Here is a 20,703-nt window from a genome sequence, read left to right as displayed (position 1 = left end):
CTGTTTGGTGAATGAGTACTATCCTGGTAAATACATTTTAGTCAATGCTGGATTTTCCATTAATGTAATGAACATACTGGCATTTTTATGCAGTTATACATCTGTTTATTCTTAATAGTAACAGTACAGATGCATACAACATTGAGAAAACTGGAACAAAACTTTCTAATGAGCAACGGCGGACACTTTTTAGGTTTTATTATTTTGAATTTACACTCCCTTCATGTTTAATGCAGAGTTTAGCTGGTACCTGTGTTAAATTATTTCCATAGAAGGTGAGGCAATGATGGAATGTATTATTATTATTATTATATTTTATAACAAGTTCAGTACCAAATAACATACAAATATTTTATTATTTGCTACTCTGTCTTTCAATAAAATTTGATTTTATCTTATAGTTAATTACTGATATAGTCTTTTGTCAAATCACCAGTTACTGGCATGAATCAGAATCCTTGGGTGCCAGCATCAAGGGAAAATGGTTTATCCAGCACTTCCAGCCAGCCTGCCACTTTTCAAGCAAATCCATTTGGAAATGGAAGACAACCACAACATGGGTTTGGCATTGTGACTGGTATGTTGTGAGTAGCATAAATTATGTAAGAGAAAAAATATGATAGAATGATAGATCAGTGATAACCTACCAAAACAAACTGATTGAAGCAGAGTAGTGTCAGCTAGATGTAAAACTGGATGACTGGATGAAACAGATAGGAGGAACTGTGTTAAACTTCGGAGTTCTTTTTTAGGGGGAGAGGGGGGAGGGAGGGAGGGAGGTACTGAACATTTAAGTTTCAATTAATTCACATGTACCATGTTGGTCTTGCGGCAGCCTCTGATGAACTAAACCAATAGTTTTCCCAAGGTAATTTATCATAGGCCAACTTTTGGAATCCATGATAATTGTAGAGGACAATTTTTTTTTTGTGTATGTAGTGTTCTCCAATGTGCTTGTTGGGTGGCCTCTAGTTAGACCATGTCACTCATAATATATGTTGCACATAATTAGTGTATCCATTAAAGTATTACGTTTAAAAAAAATGAAAATTGTTACCTAGTCATAAACCCAGTAGTTAGTGTGTTGTTTAATTTCTGCCATAAGTTCTTACCAATGGCTGGCTGTTTAACAGTTGCTATGAGGCTGTCTGTACCTATGTTCCTGGTTTTTTTTTTTTTTTTGTTTTTTTTTAATTTATATATATATATATATATATATATATATATATATATATATATATATATATATATATATATAAAAAACAAAGATGAGGTGACTTACCGAACAAAAGCGCTGGCAGGTCGATAGACACACAAACATACACACAAAATTCAAGCTTTCGCAACAAACTGTTGCCTCATCAGGAAAGAGGGAAGGAGAGGGGAAGACGAAAGGAAGTGGCTTTTAAAGGAGAGGGTAAGGAGTCATTCCAATCCCGGGAGCGGAAAGACTTACACGTGTGGATGGATATGTGCGTGTGTGCGAGTGTATACCTGTCCTTTTTTCCCCCTAAGGTAAGTCTTTCCGCTCCCGGGATTGGAATGACTCCTTACCCTCTCCTTTAAAACCCACTTCCTTTCGTCTTCCCCTCTCCTTCCCTCTTTCCTGATGAGGCAACAGTTTGTTGCGAAAGCTTGAATTTTGTGTGTATGTTTGTGTTTGTTTGTGTGTCTATCGACCTGCCAGCGCTTTTGTTCGGTAAGTCACCTCATCTTTGTTTTTATATATAATTTTTCCCACGTGGAATGTTTCCTTCCATTATATATATATATATATATATATAAAAGGAATATGGGGCCATTGTTGGCTAAATTGGCGGATGGCAACTGTTATTGGCCTGAATGATAGATATGTGCAATAATTTAATCTGAACTCTTCCACTCACAGAGAGAGCACTAAATTCAGGTGGTTTGCAAAAACTTACATTTATGTGCATTTTTGTATTTGATTGGTACCAATCTATATTTTTACTGTCTCCCTCACACACACACACACACACACACACACACACACACACACACACACACACACGTCTGGTCCAGCTTGAAGCTGAAGAAGTGACTAGCCATATATCCATTTCTTAATATTCATTTTGCTTTCTTCATATGTGTCTGCTAACAAACTGTCCGGGGTTCTGGGACTGACCAAAGGCTTTGAGGAGGGACTGGAAATTCTGCTGGATTTCTGCAATGGGGGTCACTGTGGCAAGGTTTGCAGTTGGTCTTACCTGACCACTGGCAGAGTCTCTCTGTCAGGTAACCCCAGAGGCTCATAAAAGTCATACCTTCCAACAGAGGCTCCACCACTGTGGTTATGCCAACATATTCTTAGCCCTCCTACAGGAATCCTTTCCACTCACCCAGAATCCCAAGCTCCTCACCCAGTTCAGATTCATTGATGGCATCTTTGCGATCCGGCTCGGGAGTGGGACACCCTATCCATACTCCTCCAGAACCTCAACACTTTCTCCCTCATTGACTTTACCTGGTCCTCCTCCACCTTCCTCAATGTTGACATCCACCTCAGTGATGGTTACATCATAACCTCCATCCACATCAAATCTACCAGTACCTCCACTTCAGCAGCTGCTGCCCATTCCATACCAAGAAGTCCTTCCATACAGCCCAGCCACCCATGGCGAATGCGTCTGTAGTGACAAGCAGTTTCTCTCCAAATATACCAAGGGTATCATTGAGGGTCTTCACAGACTGAGGCTACCTTCCCAACCTTGTTCACAGATCTCCCACATACTCACTCTCTAACCACAAAGGAGCATCCCCCTCATAACTCAGCACCTCCCAGGACTGGAGCAATTGAACTGCACTCTCCACCAGGGTTTTGACTACATCTATTCATGCCCTCTGTGAGGGAACTTCTCTCCTCTTCCACAGTGGCATTCCCTGCCCACCCAGGCTACTCATTCTTGTATGTCCGTACTCCACCCCTGCTCCCAACCCCTTGCCTCATGGCTCGTATGCCTGCCCCATACATCCTTCCACTAACACCCACTCCTTTCCTGTCACTGTCATCTCCTATGCGATGAAAGGCTGGACAAGCTGTGAAAGTAGTCATGTGATCTACCAGTTCATTTACAACCACTGTGCCACATTCTACATGATCATGACAACTAACAAACTGTCCGCATGAATAGTCGCAGCCGAACTATGGTCAAGGGGCAGTTGGACCAGGCAGCTGCTGAACGTACTCTCCAACACGATGTGCTACATTTTGACCATTTCATAGCCTGTGCCATATGGATTCTTCCCACCAACATGAGGTTTCCTGAATTGTACAGGTGGGAACTCTCCCTGCAAAATATCCTTTTTCCCCTGTAACATGTGTCCCCCACCTACATATCCCCTACCCTGCTTCCACTCCAGTACTATACATGCCTTCTATCCTGCCAGTGCACTTAATCCTTCCCCCTTCTCGGCATCACCCCCCCCCCCCTTTATGAGGATATTAGACATGGCTTGGTGTTGCAATTTAAGAACAACACGCATACTTACAGATCTAGTTTGGGGGTGGGGGGTGGGAAGAAGATTGATGACACAACTGAAAACTGCAAGTGTTGCTTTCATAGTTTTTATCATGATCTGAAGGGAGGAAACAAAGAAAAAGTTATTAGTGGGTGACATCAGAACTGAAAAGTCAAAAGGTATGTGGGGGGAATTAAGCCTTTAAGTTGTGTATGCATTGATAGTGATCAGTGGGATATCAGTTATAAATGTTGCAAATGACATGATTATCTTCAGTGAAGGTGAGAAAGGATTACCGCAAATTCTGAAGGGTATGAATAGTCTGCTGAGCACAGAATATGGAGTGAGAGGAAACTGAAGAAAAACAAAACTAGTGAGTAGCTGAGATAGATGAGAAGCTTACCATCTGAATTTGGGATTGCGAAGTAGATGAAGTTAAGAAATTCTTCTACTTTGGAAGCAAAAGAACATGTGACAGACATAGGAAGGAGCACGTAAAAGCAGACTATCAGAGGCAATAAAGGCATTCCTGGCCAAAGGAAGACTACTATCATCAAATATCAGCCTTAACTTCAGGAAGAAATTTCTAAGAGTGTATGTTTATAGCGCAGTAATGGATGGAAGTGAATCGTGGGCTGCAGGAAAACCAGAAAAAAAGATAACCCAAGTGTTTGTAATCTGTGCTACGTAAGGATATCGAAATTGGGTGGACTGATAAGATAAGGAAAGAGGAAAAAAGAATCTGTAAGGAGAGGAACATTGACAAACATTGACAAGAAGCAGGGACAAAATGACAGGACATTGGTTAACATATCAAGGAATTGTACTGGAAGACAGTGATTGGAATATGTCCAACATATAATTTAGGATGTTGAGTGCAAGTGGTACTTTGAGATATGCTCAAAAGTCTGTTGATCCCAAAAAAAGTGATGGAAAATTTGAACATCTTTATCGTATGTTGTCAGGAGACTTTGAATGCTTGGCCAGTGTGATTGAAACAGTAGAGGGAGAGGGGGGAAGGGGATGCAGTACGATTGCAAGAGAGAATGTCAAAACACTGTGCTTTTGAGAAACTGTCCAAACATAGCACATATGAACAAGCCGCTTATCTTGATGTATCGACCTTGCCCAGGACTTGTTCATTGTTCTGCAGACTGGTGCTGTCTGCCATCCACATTCCACACTGTGTGAAATCCCTTTCCTTGGCTTTGCACAGCATGATGCATCCAGTGTGGACGCATCTTATACTGTCCCCACCACATCCCTGCACGCTCCTACAGGCAGCACTACCATCTTCCCCCCACACCTACCCTTCCATATTGTTGTCTTTTCAACAAATTAATGTCCTGATTAATGGAAGTTGTCTGTAATGTAAAATCAAATACCACCATGATTTGTTATCCTCTGCTAATCAGGTTTGTAAGAATTACATCTGCAACAGCTTAGCTGTTGATTTGAAATGAAAGTTATTCAAAGAAATAATGATACATAACAATTTTAGTATGGTGTAGGTGCTTAAAATTTCTATGTGCATCCTGGATTTTTGCACAATGCTGCATTACACTCCTTTGTTGTTGCTCCTTCTGCTCGTTAGCTTATTTGTGCAGTAGGCAGGGAAAGCTTTATAAAACACTATTTTAAGCATTCTTTTTGCTGCATAAATAAGTAACTTCATTATTTAAAAAAAAATTAGTGTATCAGAGCATCTAAAATTTTGACAGTGTATTTCTTTCAGTGTATTCTTCCCGTGTGAAAAATTTGTGAATGGCTTCCACTGTTGGATTGGACCATCCCTTTGTTAGTCTGTAGCATTCAAGACTTGCTTCAGGGAGTTCAAGACTGTTGTTCTAGCAGAGTTGTTTTTCCTAAAACTATTTGGAGCATTAACTAGAATGTTGATTTTTATTCAAAGAGGTGGATAAACTTTCATGCAGGACTCTTCCAGTTATTCTGCAAAAGCTAGATAATAGTGAGACTGATCTATAGATTATATGTCTTTTGTATCATCCTTTCTTTGATGTGGTTTTACTACAGTTTGGTTGAGGTTTTATCTTCAGTGAAAGTGAAAAAGACTTAATGGCCATCCTGGAAGGAATGAATATGGATTGAGAGAGAACTGAAGAAAAATAAAAGTAATGAGCCATAGAGAGATGAGATTAATGAGAAACTTACCATCACAATTGAGATTTTATTTCATTGATTTTCAATTAAATTTTGTTATATTTGTGTTGTTCATTAAATAGGTTAGCAATGTCTATGGGATCTTCACAGTTCTTCCTACAGTTTTTTTGATAAATATATCATGCCCTACTATATTTCTGCCCACATTACTATTGAAAACTTTCATTTGTTTTGTTGCTTGTTTGATAGTTGAGTCATTTGCTAACTTTGCTGATATTGTACCTTTGCTGCATATCTCTCTCTAGCTTCTTACATAGGGTTTCAAAGTGGCATTTTGTTTTGCTGCCATATTAAGTTTAAGAATTTCTGATGATTTCCTTGGCCCCTGTGTTAAGCCTGGCCAACATGCACAGACAAATTGTATTTTATGTACTGGAAACTGCCACAAATCTAGCAGCAAAAAGTGTTTTGAGTCAGCTGTTCGTTCAGTCTAGTATTTCGTCTTTGCATGCACACTGAATTCTAAAATTTTACATATGTGTCAGTGCTCTAAAGCATTCATAGCTGAATTTATAGAAATATATGAGAATAACATGTTAGTGGAAAGTTAAGAGCAGAGAATACAATGGTCTTCATAAGATTGCAGCAGCTTATTGTACTTAGAATCTGTAAGAAGCTGCTGGTAAACTTCAGGCATATGACTGAAAATCCACAGATACTCATACACAAAATAAAAAGATTCCTCATTGGCCAGTCCCATAATTTATTGGCATATATGGAGCTCCAAAACAAATAAAAAGTAAAAATATTGTCTAAATAGGGTATGGAAAATTCTGGCACAATATAAGTAATTTAGGAGGAAAGGAAACAATGCACAGAATAGTAAATGCATTGAACTGTCGACAGGCAACCAAAGACAATGAAAACTGAAATTACCACTAGCTTTGGGCAGATTCGTTTTTGAGCTAGCTCGTGTGTGCCACCTCCCACAGCACGTGACCCCCACCACACACACACACACACACACACACACACACACACACACACACACACACACACACACACACACAGAGAGAGAGAGAGAGAGAGAGAGAGAGAGAGAGAGAGAGAGAGAGCTCTATACAGTTACAGTGTGCCCGCTGAATACACAGGACTGTAGTTCCTCAAGTAGACTAAGGTGAGGTGTTATGTCCGGTGGGGTGGGTTAGGGCAGAAAAGAGGTGGGGAGTGGGAATAAAAGTTGGGAATAAAAGTTGGGGAAGGGTGGCTGACTTCTCAGAGGGAGGCAGCAGGTGTACAAGATAGGGATGCAGACGAGAGAGGCAGCAGGTCCATTAGGTAGGTACACTACACACAGGTACTAAAGCCGAAGATTTAGTGCACCACACAATGATGAAATGGACAAGTGGTTTGGGAGGATGGGTATATTCCACTCATTGCTTGCTGGGACATAACAGCCCAGAATTCTATATCTTTGTAACTTCTTTCTATTGCCAGCAACTATGAAGCTGCTGTCAGCCTCTCATGTGGTGAAATTGCTTTCCTTATGCAGGTAGAGGATATATAAGCAGTAGGTTGCAACTGTCATGTGTATACATGCTATTTGTGGCAATTTCTTGTGTGTATATACATGTGCAGACACAGCAGTATGTTTGGACTGAAGTTTGTCCATATATTTGACTTTACCTTAACTTTTTGCGCCATTCGCGTTAATAATGATCTAGCAAAATTGAAGAAATTCGTCAGTAGAGTGCCAGTTGGGAATTTGATTGGAATTTTTAGTCCACTTGTTGCATGATTTCATTGGTCTGGATGCTGGATCTGACACACTGTAGCTCATCGTAAATATTTGTACGGCCACCTTTAAAATCTTGACGCCTTTTTCCAACAATTCCTTCACTAACAGCAGTCACACATAATAGGCACAACTCCTGATGAATGTGAACAGCTGTAGATCTTGTTGCACACAATAATCAAACCGTAGCATCCTCAGTGCAAATGCGAGAACTATGATTTTTGTAGCCATTGTTGTTTGCGTTTACCCATAGTCAAGCAACTACTGACTCAGAACAATGATTTCTAAACAATCAGTAGATCAAACTGCATTTCTACATCTTTGGTTGGAGATGCCAACATTTAAATACAATAAAACCCCTTTTTTATGTTCCCACATTTTACATTGTCCCTGCTTTTTATGTTTTTCTTGCTCCCAACAGAACCCCTCTTCTTTCATTACTGTGCTTTCCCATCATTAGTGATTGTGGTTGCAACATTTCCCGCATTTTAAATTTTCTTTGACATTATCACAACCTTGAATATTGATTTTCATACAGATTTCTGCAGAAAGTGCATCATATTCCTGCTCCGTGAGCCATGGAACAAAGCAGAAAACGCAGACTATACACGAATTTATTGATTGTGTAATATAGCGTTAGCGCGGAAAGCAAGATTTTCATTGTCGGTGTGTTGGGTCACAGCCGTCTGTAGTATACAGATTTGCAGTATTTGGAAGGGTGGGAATGTGTGTTGAGCCACTGCCTTAATGGTAATCATGATCTGACGCTAGCGGCTGTAGTAGCAACATTCCTTCTGCTCATTGTGTAGTATAGCAACAGCTTTAATTTAACTTTAGTCGTTTATACAAATACACATTCCCTGTGTAGATGGCCATCTCTATAATGGGCTTTCACAAATCATTGTTACTTCCATGTGAAACACATTAATCCATTCTAGGTGCACTGTCTTAGGGTGGTACAGCCTGATGTCAGACGTAAACTTTCCGCCTGAAGATGCACTGTGACATGACGACACTTTTGCTCTCTTTCTCACTTAGGACAACTGTGAACAGAGTGACCACCTTGTTGGCAACAAGTTGTTGATTTCGTGCCAATTGTTCTCTGTTTACAAAGACTGCGAACTTCAGTGTTTTAACCAATAATGTGTTACAGTTTTCATTTACTGTAATTTTTTGTAACTATCATTAGAACACGAATATTTTTTTCAATGTGGTTTCATGAAAGACTTTTGCTACTGTGTTTGATTTACACCATTGAACATGATTGGAACAAAGGGGGAAACACACGCACATGTTTGTGTGTCAGCCACTGCTTTTGTGATTGACACTTTGTGTACTGTGGAAGACAAGTACAGCTGATTGCTGTTAGAAAGAAACAGAAACATTATTTATATCAGATTTTTTTAAATAGACATAATTTAAGTTGTTTTAATTTCATATTCTGAACAATATAGAGACAATGACAGTAAAAGTGATTTATTCCTTTTCATGTGTTGTGTTTCCTGTGCTTTCCTGTATTTTACAGTTTCCTACATCTTACAGTTTCTTGGGTCAGTCCACTGAAAACTGCAAAACAGGGGTTTTACTATACAAGCAAACGGCCCGTACTCTTTGAATTCACCATTTAACAGTAGAATTATTTTACAGCAGCACTGAAATACTACATATTTGACCTGCAGTTTTATGGAACAATGGTTCTCTCTCTCTCTCTCTCTCTCTCTTTTCCACTCTAATCCACTCCAACTCTCCCTCCCCACACACCCCTCCTCTCTTGCTTCTTAAATTGGATGAATTTTTTAATGGAGTTGAAAGTTTTTGCCTGAATACACTTTGCTGTTGATAACGTGCCTTTCCATTACTTGTTGACTACTGTGTATTCTAGTCTTCTGCCCCATTTTTTAGTTAATGAATCTACAGATATTGAAGCATTTAAAATGAAAGGCAGAAATTAATTTTATTTAAGACTTCCTTGTAAAGAAAATGATCACACTTACTTTGTGTGACCAGAGTTCCATAAATTACATCCGATTTCAAATTCACACACGTTTTAGGTTATATAACTCAGCTGTATACTATAAATATTCGTAAGTTCAAATCGTTAACCTGTCTCTTCCTATTGGACTTCTAGAGGTGGTAATATTGGCATACATCACTCATCATTTTTATTGCTGCTGCTTTTCTGTTATATGAAGAATCCATTAAAGGATTCAGAGTGCTAAAATTATTTCATGATTTGGTACTTTAAGATATTTAACAAGAATAGCTCAACTTTTTTGAAAAGTGTTTACTGTATGTAATATTAGACAATGTAATAGGAGCAGATAATAAACATTATTTTGGAAAAACTTTCAGTGTGAGAGGTTCAGTACTGATGTAAAAAAGAGAGATCTAAACTGTGAAATAGAATATATCATAAATTCAACCACTATATATCTTATCAGACAGCAGATAACTGATATGTTCAGCATTCACAATGCATGATTAACACTAAATGTGGCACTGAGGTATTTCTGACTTGTTAATGTTCATTGTACATACTAAGATGTACCCCATTCATATTCTTCAAATGTTGGAAAATCCAGGATGGAATGTAACAACATTATGAGAAGGAAAGTTGCTACATATAGCCGAGATGCTGAGTCACAGATAGGCACAACAAAAAGATTTTCACACTTAAAGCTTTTGGCCAATGGCCTTTGTAAACAAGAGACATACATACGCATGCACACACACACTCTCACAAACGCAACTCACACCCACAACTGCAGTCTAAGGCAACTGAAACCACACTGCGAGCAGCAGCACCAGTCCATGATGGGAATGGTGACTGGGTGGGGGAAAGGAGGAGGCTGGGGGTGGGGAGGATGGCGGACAGTGAAGTGCTGCAGATGGGGCAGAGGGCAAGGGAGAGGTGGGGGGCAGGGGGGGTTAGCGGAAAAGGAGAGAATATAAATAAATAAAAAAAACTGGGTGTGGTGGAACGACGGCTGTGTAATGCTGGAATAGGAGGGGGGAAGGGGCCGAATGGGTGACGACAGCCACTTCCCTGCTCCCATTCCAGCACTACACAGCCATTGTTCCATCACCACACCGAATCATTTTTCTTTAATTTAATTTAACTTTTTTATCTATTTCTCTCTCTTTCTCTCCTTTTCCGCTACTCCGTCGCTCCCCATCTCTCCCCTGCCCTCCGCCCAATCCACAGCACTTCACTGTTTGCCATCCCCACCATACTATCCGAGCTTCCTCCTTTCCCCCATCCAATCGCCATTCCCATCATGCACTGGTGCTCCGGCTCACAATGTGGTTTCAGGTGCCTGAGACTGCAGTCATGTGTGTGTGTGTGTGTGTGTGTGTGTGTGTGTGTGTGTGTTGTTGTTGAACAAGGCCATTGGCCAAAAGCGTTAAGTGTGAAAATCTTTTTGTTGTACCTATCTCTTACTCAGCATCATTCATATGCGTGTCAGACGTAGGATGCTGCTTATCCTGAAGGTAGTCGGTGGTATGAATCCCAAATCAGTAGCCAATGTATAGTTTGTATTTATACTTTTCAGATACTTTAAATTGGAGTGCAGGGGCAAACAGCATGCCAAATGGACAGGTTCCAAATGGTGGTATTGCTAGCTTCCATTCTCAAGTACCTGTAGCTGCTGTGGCTTTTCCCACTAGTCAGTCTATGAATTTTCCAGCGAAGGCCTGGCAACCTATTCCACCAAGTGGAAACCCATTTGTGGTAAGTATTATTAACTTTTTGCTACGAACATTTCAAGAGGTATGGCAGTCATCATTCTTCTAACTTCAGCAGTATAATTTTATTTCCATAAAAAATTACACACTGGTCTCTTGCTTAATACATTTTTGTGTTTCTGTACAAATTCTACAAGGGCAAAGTGAAAATTTCTCACACTGGCAGAGAGAGATGGCTTTGATAGGTATAAAATTTTGTCTTTGTTGTTTTTGCACAGTAATGCAAGTTAAAAATCAATTTTATATGTAGGATACCTTTGTAAGTATGACTGAAGTACACATATAAGCTGATTTACCAAAGTCTTTATTTGCAAGTTCTGCCATATGGTAGGTACGATAGGCAATAATGTCTCTATCAACAAAACTTTCAAGTCCAGGAACACTAGGTATACCTGTACCTCCACGTACAATGGCTACAGTGAGCCAACCATTACCATGAGAGAATGTATCATTAATGTCAATAGAAAAATTAAGTCTACAACCACAGAAAACACAAGGTCCGTCGACAAGTGCAGTAGCAGCAACACTCTTAACTGGTATGCGGTTCTTCTTGTCTCCAGCTGTCGTGGCGAACTCGATGTTCTCGATAGTTTTATAGACTGTCTATTTAGAACGGCGACGAAATCTCCTGTAAGGCATCATGGCGGCGTTCAATGCAGTTGCCTGTGCAGCAGCAGCAGCAGCAGCGCAAATGAGCCTCTGCGTGGCTCTCGCTCACTTATATAGTACATGCAGTAGCTTGGACTTAGAAAATTTCACAGTGCCAGCGGGAGCGTTATCCCGGACGCGCACACTAGGTGTTCTAGAGTGTGTGCGCCCGCTGTCACGCCGCCACGATTGCGTCAGCCAGCCGCGGCTGCATAACGTCATCAAGGTCAAGCGATAAGAGTATAATAAAAAAAAAAAAAAAAAAAAAACTGTTGCCTCCTTGAGCCTCCGGTTAATGGCTGACGCTACAGATCAGTTTGCATACAAATGAATTTATATATGCAAATACAAAGTACAGTCACCAACAAACTTTACATATTCACATTCGTCCGTGTATAATGCAAATGGATTAACTGGAATACTCCACTGCCATAAAATTATTTATTGTAAGCAATGTATCTCAAATGTAAGTTCAACAACATGGTTGGTGAAGATTTTTGAGGGGTCTGCGTCCACATTTTCAGCAGTAAACATACGGACCATTGAAAGATGATTCATGTGAAGGCCCTCAAAAACCTGCAACTACAAATAAAAACAGAGAAAAAGGGCAGATTATTGAATTATATGATTGGCAATTAGGTCTAGACATACTAGAATACAAAGTGTGATACAGTTTACTAGAATAATTGTTTAAGAAAACAGTTTGCACAATATGGGTGCAACTCATCTTAGGTTCATTGTGACTGACAAAATACTTGAGAATTTTCATGACAAACACTTTGGGTGCTCTTGCTACTAGTTAATATCTATTGCATGTTCTGCTTTCTACAAACAGAATTGATCTGTATGTCTGTTCAGCATAGTCACGTGATAACACACATTTCTCCCAATGAGAGACCTGTTCATTAATATCATCACTGTAGAGTGTTCGATTTTCAGTTACACACCACCATGTTAGATGCTACAATTCGGAGCCCTCTAGCAGCAGAGAACTGCAAATGTGTAGACATGAAAGATAAAGATGCAGAATGTTAATAATGCTTATTTTATTTAAAATGCTTTTGAATTTTAATGTAAAAAATTTGGAGGCATTACTTTTCAGCTTGCTCTCATGTTTGAATGACAAGTGCAGGAGAACAGCTCTCACTACAGTGCAGGAAAAGGAGTATATATGGAATCTTTCAGTTGATATTTAATGTCCAGATGAGAAACACGTCTGCACTAGACAAACTTTAGTTTCTGACATTTAGTATGCTATTTAGTACTGTATGACCGCTCCAGTGAAAAAGATTTAAACATGACTGCTATAGTCCACATTGATAATGTGTAATTTTTCTGAATTGACTTTCCATAATCCTTGTTCATGAAACTGAGCAAATAAATAAAGCGAGGACTGATGACTTCAGCCCTGGAAGGAGAATATATTTAATTCCTTTCTTATTTTTCATAGAATTATATCAGACAAGAATTTATAAAACTTCCATATAAAATTCATTATGCTAGCTTAAATTCTGATAGCATTTAATCACAGACTAAAGCTTCTGCCTCCAGATGTAATAGTTAATTGACTCTTCAGTGTAAACCGAGCAAGGTGGCATAGTGGTTAGCACACTGGACTTGGCGTTTGGAAGGATGGTGATTCAAACCTGCGTCCAACCATCCAGATTTAGGATTTCCCTACATCACTTTGAAAGGACACAGCAGATTCCTTTCCCCATCCTTGAATCATTCTGAGCTTGTGCTCTGTCTAATGACCTTGATATTGATGGATCGATAATCACTATGCTTCCTTCATTCCTATCTTCTTCAGTTTAACTAACTATTTTTCTTTCATTCAGCATTAAATCTGACTTTCAGAATCAAAATGGGACCAAATGTATACCAGTGAAAAGCCATATTATTTTCAGTATACAGAGTAATTGAGATCTTGTGTTCTGTGTTTTGAGATAGAGCCGACCACTGTGGCCGAGCGGTTCTACACACTTCAGTCTGGAACCATGCAGCTGCTAAGATTGCAGGTTCGAATCCTGCCTCGGGCATAGATGTGTGTGATGTCCTTAGGTTAGTTAGGTTTAAGTTCTAAGTTCTAGGGGACTGATGACCTCAGATGTTAAGTCCCATAGTGCTTAGAGCCATTTTTTGAGATAGGAAAAGTAATCTCCCCACCCCCAGATCATCTTTGAAAGGGAAAAAAATATTTTAATAAAAATTGTTATAAGGCCTGTGTTACATCCAGTTTACTCATTACCCAATTTTCTTTTTATAGTTATTTCTTATATATTTAGGATTGCAGATGGTCATGGGAGTACCGTACTGAGAGATTTCATTCAATTCTTAGAGAAACTATATCTGTATAATATGTTAGTGTACTTTATCACCATTTTTCAGTAATAAATAATACACAATCAGTGTTTGTTTATTTTTACAAGTTCTGTGGAACAGTGTGAGCCAGAGCTATGTAGTTACGGAAGTAGGAACTGTGTAATCACAAAATGAGAATAAAATATTAAAAATAAATTGAGAGTGGAAAAAAAGGACTTGAAGTAGCATGTACAACTGAATGACACATTGCAGTGAAGAGCTCTAGTTATCAGTAGGAATTTCTGGACAGAATAAAATGAGTGTACCACAAGGAATGCTTTCAATTTTAATTTGAAAGTCTAGGGTTTCTCTCACATTCTTCAGTTCTGCAGGAAATTTGCGGAACATGGAACCTTCAAAACAGTGCACAGCTTTCTGTACTGTCATTATTCAAGTGCAGATTATTTGTCTGTAGAGTGTTCACTGAGTGAGTGGTAAAATTTCTTTTTGTGTTTTATAGATACAATAAAGTTAAATTCGATGTGTAAATTAATGCCACAAATTGTTATCTCTGATCTTTCCTTGGCTAAAAATACCTTTGTGATTGCATAGAGTTTCTCCAAAATATGCTACTTTGGGAGATAACTGTTTTCATCTAAGTCATTTCTAAGGATTTAAAGTGTCTTTGCCAATTATTTGATCACCCTGTCGTGGTAATATTGCACTTTCATAAGAATTTCTTGTCAGCTACTGTATGCACTGTTTTGTTGCAGTTAGGTGACAATATGTTCTCTGTAAGTCAGGAATGGACATTACTCACTACCCTATTTGCTGGTCATTCACATTCCATTCCATCTCTTTATAATGAGACCTGTATTGCCCAAAACACAGAAAAATGGAGTTGTCTATTATGTTTAATGACAGATAATTGATGTACATTAAGAAAAGCTGTGGCCTTTTAATAGAATCCTGTGGTGAACCCACTTTACCACTACCCTGTTGAGATTCTAATCTCTCCCCTGTTTGATGACAGTGGAGGCAGCCTTCTGCATCTTACTTGCCAAGTATGAAATTAAACATACATGAGCTTTTCCCCTAATTCCACAATGTTCCAGATTATTCAAAAGTATAGATTGGTATCAAATACATTTGTAGATAGAGAAATACCTACTTTTCTACTTGTATGAATTTCAAACACAAAAGAATAAATTGCATATATGCTACACTATGCTACTTTTCTGGACTCTGGTTCTGAATAAAACATTTCCTATAAAATTATTTAATTGGATAGATAATATTGTTATATTTCCTATATAATGTGACATTTGTGTCTGGAACATCAGCTGTATAACTGTCTCGATGTAATGTTTGAGCCTTGACCACAGCTCATCTTCATATGTTGGATTTGAACAAAAGTTCTCATGTTTTTTTTTTTAAAAAGTAGGATGCTGGGGAGTAACTGTCTGTTCTGCAAAATATGAATATTCTTTCTAATGTTGTTGCTGAACTTTTTATCTTCAGTGACAAGTCATTTGTCTCAAAGCATTGAAGTCTCTTCAGTGGCATTATTGTAAAGATTGGGGGTGCTTGTAGCCAAGTATGAAAAACATTTGTGTGTGTGTGTTTGTGGGCTGTTGGATTGTTAAAGATAGTTCTGACTACTTCATTGTGCTTCCTATGAAGAGAATAGGTTACCCTTCTATACCTATAGCTGACGCCTCCTAAGAATGGAAAACGCTTTCTTTCCCAAAAATCTGCCATTATTAGCAGTAGTGCTAACATTGCTCCTCGAGTGACCCTACTTTTCCTAATACCAAATTGGTCCTCTCCTACGCTCTGTTTAGTTTTGTCTTGTATTATTCAGTAAAATACTTGTGTGAATATTTACATCATCTGGGGTAGTAGACTAACTGCATATTAATTTTCATCTATACTGTCTCATAAATCTTTCAGAGACGTAATAATTACGTTCTTTTTGAAATTTGATTGAATTTCTCTGTTTTCATAAATTACATCGATGAGGTTGTGTAGTTCTTGCTCTACATTTTCACTTGATGCTTGTAAGAGCTCTGCTGGTATTTCATCAATGCCTGGACATTTGTCCCTTCCAAGAGTCTTGTAAAGATTTTTTAAATAAGGGGTAAGATTTCAGCATTCTGGTTTCCAATTGCTGTAATTTCCTCTGGGAAACTATAAAGCTAAACAGTCTTATAATTTGCAATAAAAACCTCAATTAATCTTGTGTTAATAACGAGCAAAAGAAATCCAAAGCTGCAGTCAAATATATCACTGCCTGTGGAATGAAATTTCCTTACTTAGAGAGATATTTTTATCTTCCCGTTTATTTGTGTGTTTGTACTTTTCCATTTATTTATCCACTCATTCTTTCTTTTTTTATTTTCTCCTTTTAGGTATGTGGTTGTCTTCTTCTAAACTGATACTGATATTAAAAGCACAAAGTAGTAGGTGAGCTTTGTAATTTGTGCGGAGGGGGGGGGGGTCGAGAGGAGGCGGTCAGGTAGAATGCACATGGACATGCACACATTAAATGAAAATATTATTATTATTCCCCCCTATCACTCTATGGTGACGTTGGTTTTTTTCTTTTACATTCAGTTGACAAAATTAATAATGGTTACATGTTGTGAAGTTTTAAATATTAATTTCATAATAATGAATTTAGCAAGAAGACACTGGCATAATACTGGACCAAGAAGCTCTTATAACACATAATGACACTGATTTTCTTTGGTACTGTCTAGGTCACAATATGAGCCACAAATTTTTCATTCTTTTGTAATTTTTTCTGTACTTGTTTTTTGTTTTATCATCATCATTGGCATTATGTATTCCTTCTTTTTACAGCTTGGAACTAGTCCAACGCCTGCTGGCCATTCCAGCAATCCTTTTCTATGAAGAACTGAATTTATTGTATAACAATTTTCTAACTATATTTGTAAAAGGCAACATATGTGAATTTATTTACAAATATGCATCACTTTCAGTTTACCAGAAAATAATTATTTGTTTGTGTGTGCAGTGAGCTGTGCTTACAGTGTAATGAAATACTAATTGTTAGATATGCGAGGGACTTGGCTCTTAGAGAGCGCTTTTAGTTTTTTTGATTGTAGTCTTGACTTACAGACCAAGATCTGACGCAAGTATAACTGCTAAAGTTGACAACAGATTTATATGTGAATACAAAATGACGTTACATGTAATATAGCTGCAAATGTTAGTATTTGCATTAATTTTCAGACCAGATATTTTTAAATATTAATGTGTGTTTTGTACAAACACTTTACTTGTAATTTATAGAGTTTATAAATTAACTATTTATTTTATGTATGTTGTTGCACTGTGTTAGTAAAATATGTAAACCAAATGTTGGAGGAATTGTTATTTACTCAGTCCGTATTCAAGGATGGATAGTGTGAGGAGCGTGCACGCACTTACACACACACACACACACACACACACACACACACACACACAAAAACTGGATCTCTCATATTCAGATGTCGTGTTGGTGAGAGTTTTATTTTATATTCTAGTGTAAATCTGAAATATGCACTAAAAGAATTTGTGACATGGATTTGTTCAGCACAGTATGCTATGTTTATGGTATTTTTCACACTGTTTCCATTAGATACACCTTTCTGCAAGACAGTTGTGATGAATATTTGACACATTTTTGCTGCATGTAGCTTGAAGTTAGAAGAAAGTCTTTAGTTTGAAGTGGATATTCTCATTCCACGAACTTAATTTCTTATCACTGTTTTATCTCATATTCCAACTTCAATATCTCTCTCTCTCTCTCTCTCTCTCTCTCTCTCTCTCTCTCTCTCTCTCTCTCTCTCTGTGTGTGTGTGTGTGTGTGTGTGTGTGTGTGTGTGTGTGTGTGTGTGAGAGAGAGAGAGAGAGAGATCATGACCAAACTTTCACAATTACTGCACAAATTGTTTATTACAAACTTACTGGAACATAATGCTGTTAGTATTGAGCACATCTTGCACGTATTTACGTGCTTATTGGAATTTTTTTCGTCTTTGTGCACAATTTATTTGTTGTTGGTAGTTGCTGGGGTCAATGACTTAAAGCACATAGGTATAAATACTTGTGTAATATTTAACTGCCATCCAAAATGTGATTCAGGGGTACTGCAAAGGCCATATACATTCAAAAAATCAGTGTAGTTGCTTATGTGACACTTAATTGCTTGATGTCTAATATGGTATCGGAGTATTGTGTAAGTGCTTTTAACTGCTATCTGCTCCGAAAGAAATTTCGTTAACCGTATGTGCTTGGAAATTATTATTGATTTTGTTTTTAGAAACAATTCTTTTGAAATAGCAATAGAAGTTTAACAACTGTTCTGGGATAGTGAGCTAAAAAAAAACAAAAGCAAACAAAAAAAAAAAACAAATAAATAAATATCAGTTAATTGCTTGGAGTAGTAGTGAAGTTTCACATCTAATTTAGAACCTCTTTATGTAATTTTTATGTTTGCAATGATGATGGATAGAAGCTATACATTGTATGTATGCCTATCTCTTTTGGCACTATGAATCAGTCTTGACCACTGTGGGTTTCAGATTTTGGTAAATATGCAATCCCTCATGTAAGACCCATTTGGAATAAATATCCAGAATCAAAAGTGTTTCTGAACAAGGCATTAAGGCACTAGTAAGCATGTCTCATTCTACCGTTTCCCACAACCACCTCCTCAAGGAGTCACGTACATGGTTTTGTTCTTGACTCTTCTACAGTTACCACTGTATTTAATAACTTTGTTACATTGTTTACATTGTTTACATTCATGTTCATGATGACAATAAGAGATGATATTAAAGTTTTCCATTTATTTCTTCAAAAATTTATTTAAGCCCGTGATAGACTGTGCGTCCTGTTGTCTGAATGACCATTTACTACCATTAGAGTGATAAATTGCTTAACAGAAGTCTGATACGTCATGTTGGTTACTAGCTCTTAACCAAAATTGTATTATGTGCAACTTCATTGTATAAATTTGTGTTAATTTTATCTTTTTGCTGTGTGATATGAAATATTCAGTAACTTGCAAGACATAAATACTGAATGCTTTGTCATTGAATGGTTTTTATTCCTAGGGCCTTGGATAGAAAAAAGTAAAAGATACATTCTGTGATATTTTATATTCGACAGTGTTTATTGTATTTTAAAGTTGGGTCTGTTTTACTTGGCGTAACATCCCATTTTACATCAGTTGACACACACAGTTGATATGATCTTCATTTTCTTTTCTTTACCTGTTTCATTATTAAGACTCCCTGTGAAATTGTTGCTAATGCTAGGGATCAATAATCATATTCAGTTATTTAGATTTTAAGGGAACAGAATTATTCAGTATTGATTGTTAAGTTTGATATGTATCAAGGCCAATTCTTTTTGCATGCCAATGAGGCATATTACTCACTGTTGACTGAAAATCAGTTTAAATCTGACTGATAATACTGTAACATTTTGCCTTGTTTGTAAAACAGCTTGTGAGTACAGACATGACTTTGTTTTAAAGGTCTGCTGCTGTTTCATACATTTATATGAGATAAACTGTACTTGGAAATCTGACTCGTACTGTATGATGTAATAACAAATATTGTATGCAGTTATGTTGTATATTTGTCAGTAGTTTTGCCACAAGACTTAAAGCTTTAGGCTAGATCTAAAAAACATGAACATAAGATTTTCTGTTGTGGTTTCTTTTTGATAATAGGTACTGACAATGTTTCTATATGGAGACAGCAGTAGGCTTTTTATTACTTGTTAAAAAAGATATGACATAGCACATTAAAAAAGTAAGATTTTTCAAGTGTATATTTCTGTGATATTATTTTTATCTGGAACGACAAATTATTTTTGAATAAAAAATGATGAAATTTTTCCATTCTGTCTCATTGTTATGGACATTTTATACAGCACACAAAATGATTAAAAATTATATGAGATGTTTTGATGAACCAAATATGTAAATACACAGTAAATGCCTGTGTGTCTTTCATGTTTTACTTCTTTAAAGTTCTAGAATCTCATCACCTTAATTTTGTTATTTGTCTTAAGAATTGAAATTCTGTCAAAACAGTTCCTGTTTTTATACCCATTAAAAGGCACATGACAAAATGCCATTCAGTTGAATGTGAGTTATTGTTGATATTTTAGATCAACCAAAATATATTCACAAAATTTATGTATATGCAACAGTAAAAAGTAGTAGTTTATTATAAGCTGCTCTAAATACAAATAAAAGCCTTATATTTACCAGATACAGTAAACAAGTGTTCAAATGAGAACAATAGGAAAATTCTGGTAATTATTTCAGCCAACAATATACACAAATTCTTTTTCTGCTGGAGAAGAAAATGAGTAACAAAAATGGAGAGGTAGTGAGAAAAAAAATAATGGTTTATTTACCTTATGTCAAGGCACTTGTAGTAAATTAACTGACTTAAGCAAACTATTGAATTATGGAAAGCAGTTTGCTAAAATGAGCCATGTTCAAATGCTGAAATTGTAAGACAGAGAGAGAGAGAGAGATGGTGCCTGGATAAACATGTAATTACATACAGGAGATGCCT

At 37.4% G+C, this 20,703-nt stretch overlaps 1 protein-coding gene across 2 annotated transcripts in view; it reads left to right on the top strand.

The window, feature by feature from the left end:
- LOC124592586 (arf-GAP domain and FG repeat-containing protein 1) overlaps positions 1–17,048 on the top strand; it is a 94,565-nt gene extending 77,517 nt beyond the window's left edge. For both annotated transcript variants that reach the window (XM_047131849.1, XM_047131850.1), the window contains 3 exons: positions 437–577; positions 10,951–11,129; positions 16,958–17,048. In XM_047131849.1, coding sequence (XP_046987805.1) covers positions 437–577; positions 10,951–11,129; positions 16,958–17,008 — 371 coding nt within the window. In that variant the 3' untranslated portion in view covers positions 17,009–17,048. The remainder of the gene's footprint in view (positions 1–436; positions 578–10,950; positions 11,130–16,957) is intronic.
- The last annotated feature ends 3,655 nt before the right edge of the window (positions 17,049–20,703 follow it).

The sequence above is a fragment of the Schistocerca americana genome, chromosome 2, assembly GCF_021461395.2.
Source record: "Schistocerca americana isolate TAMUIC-IGC-003095 chromosome 2, iqSchAmer2.1, whole genome shotgun sequence".
Lineage (NCBI taxonomy): Eukaryota > Metazoa > Arthropoda > Insecta > Orthoptera > Acrididae > Schistocerca > Schistocerca americana.
Note: the sequence above shows the minus strand (reverse complement) of the source record. Positions and strands in the feature narration are given on the sequence as shown.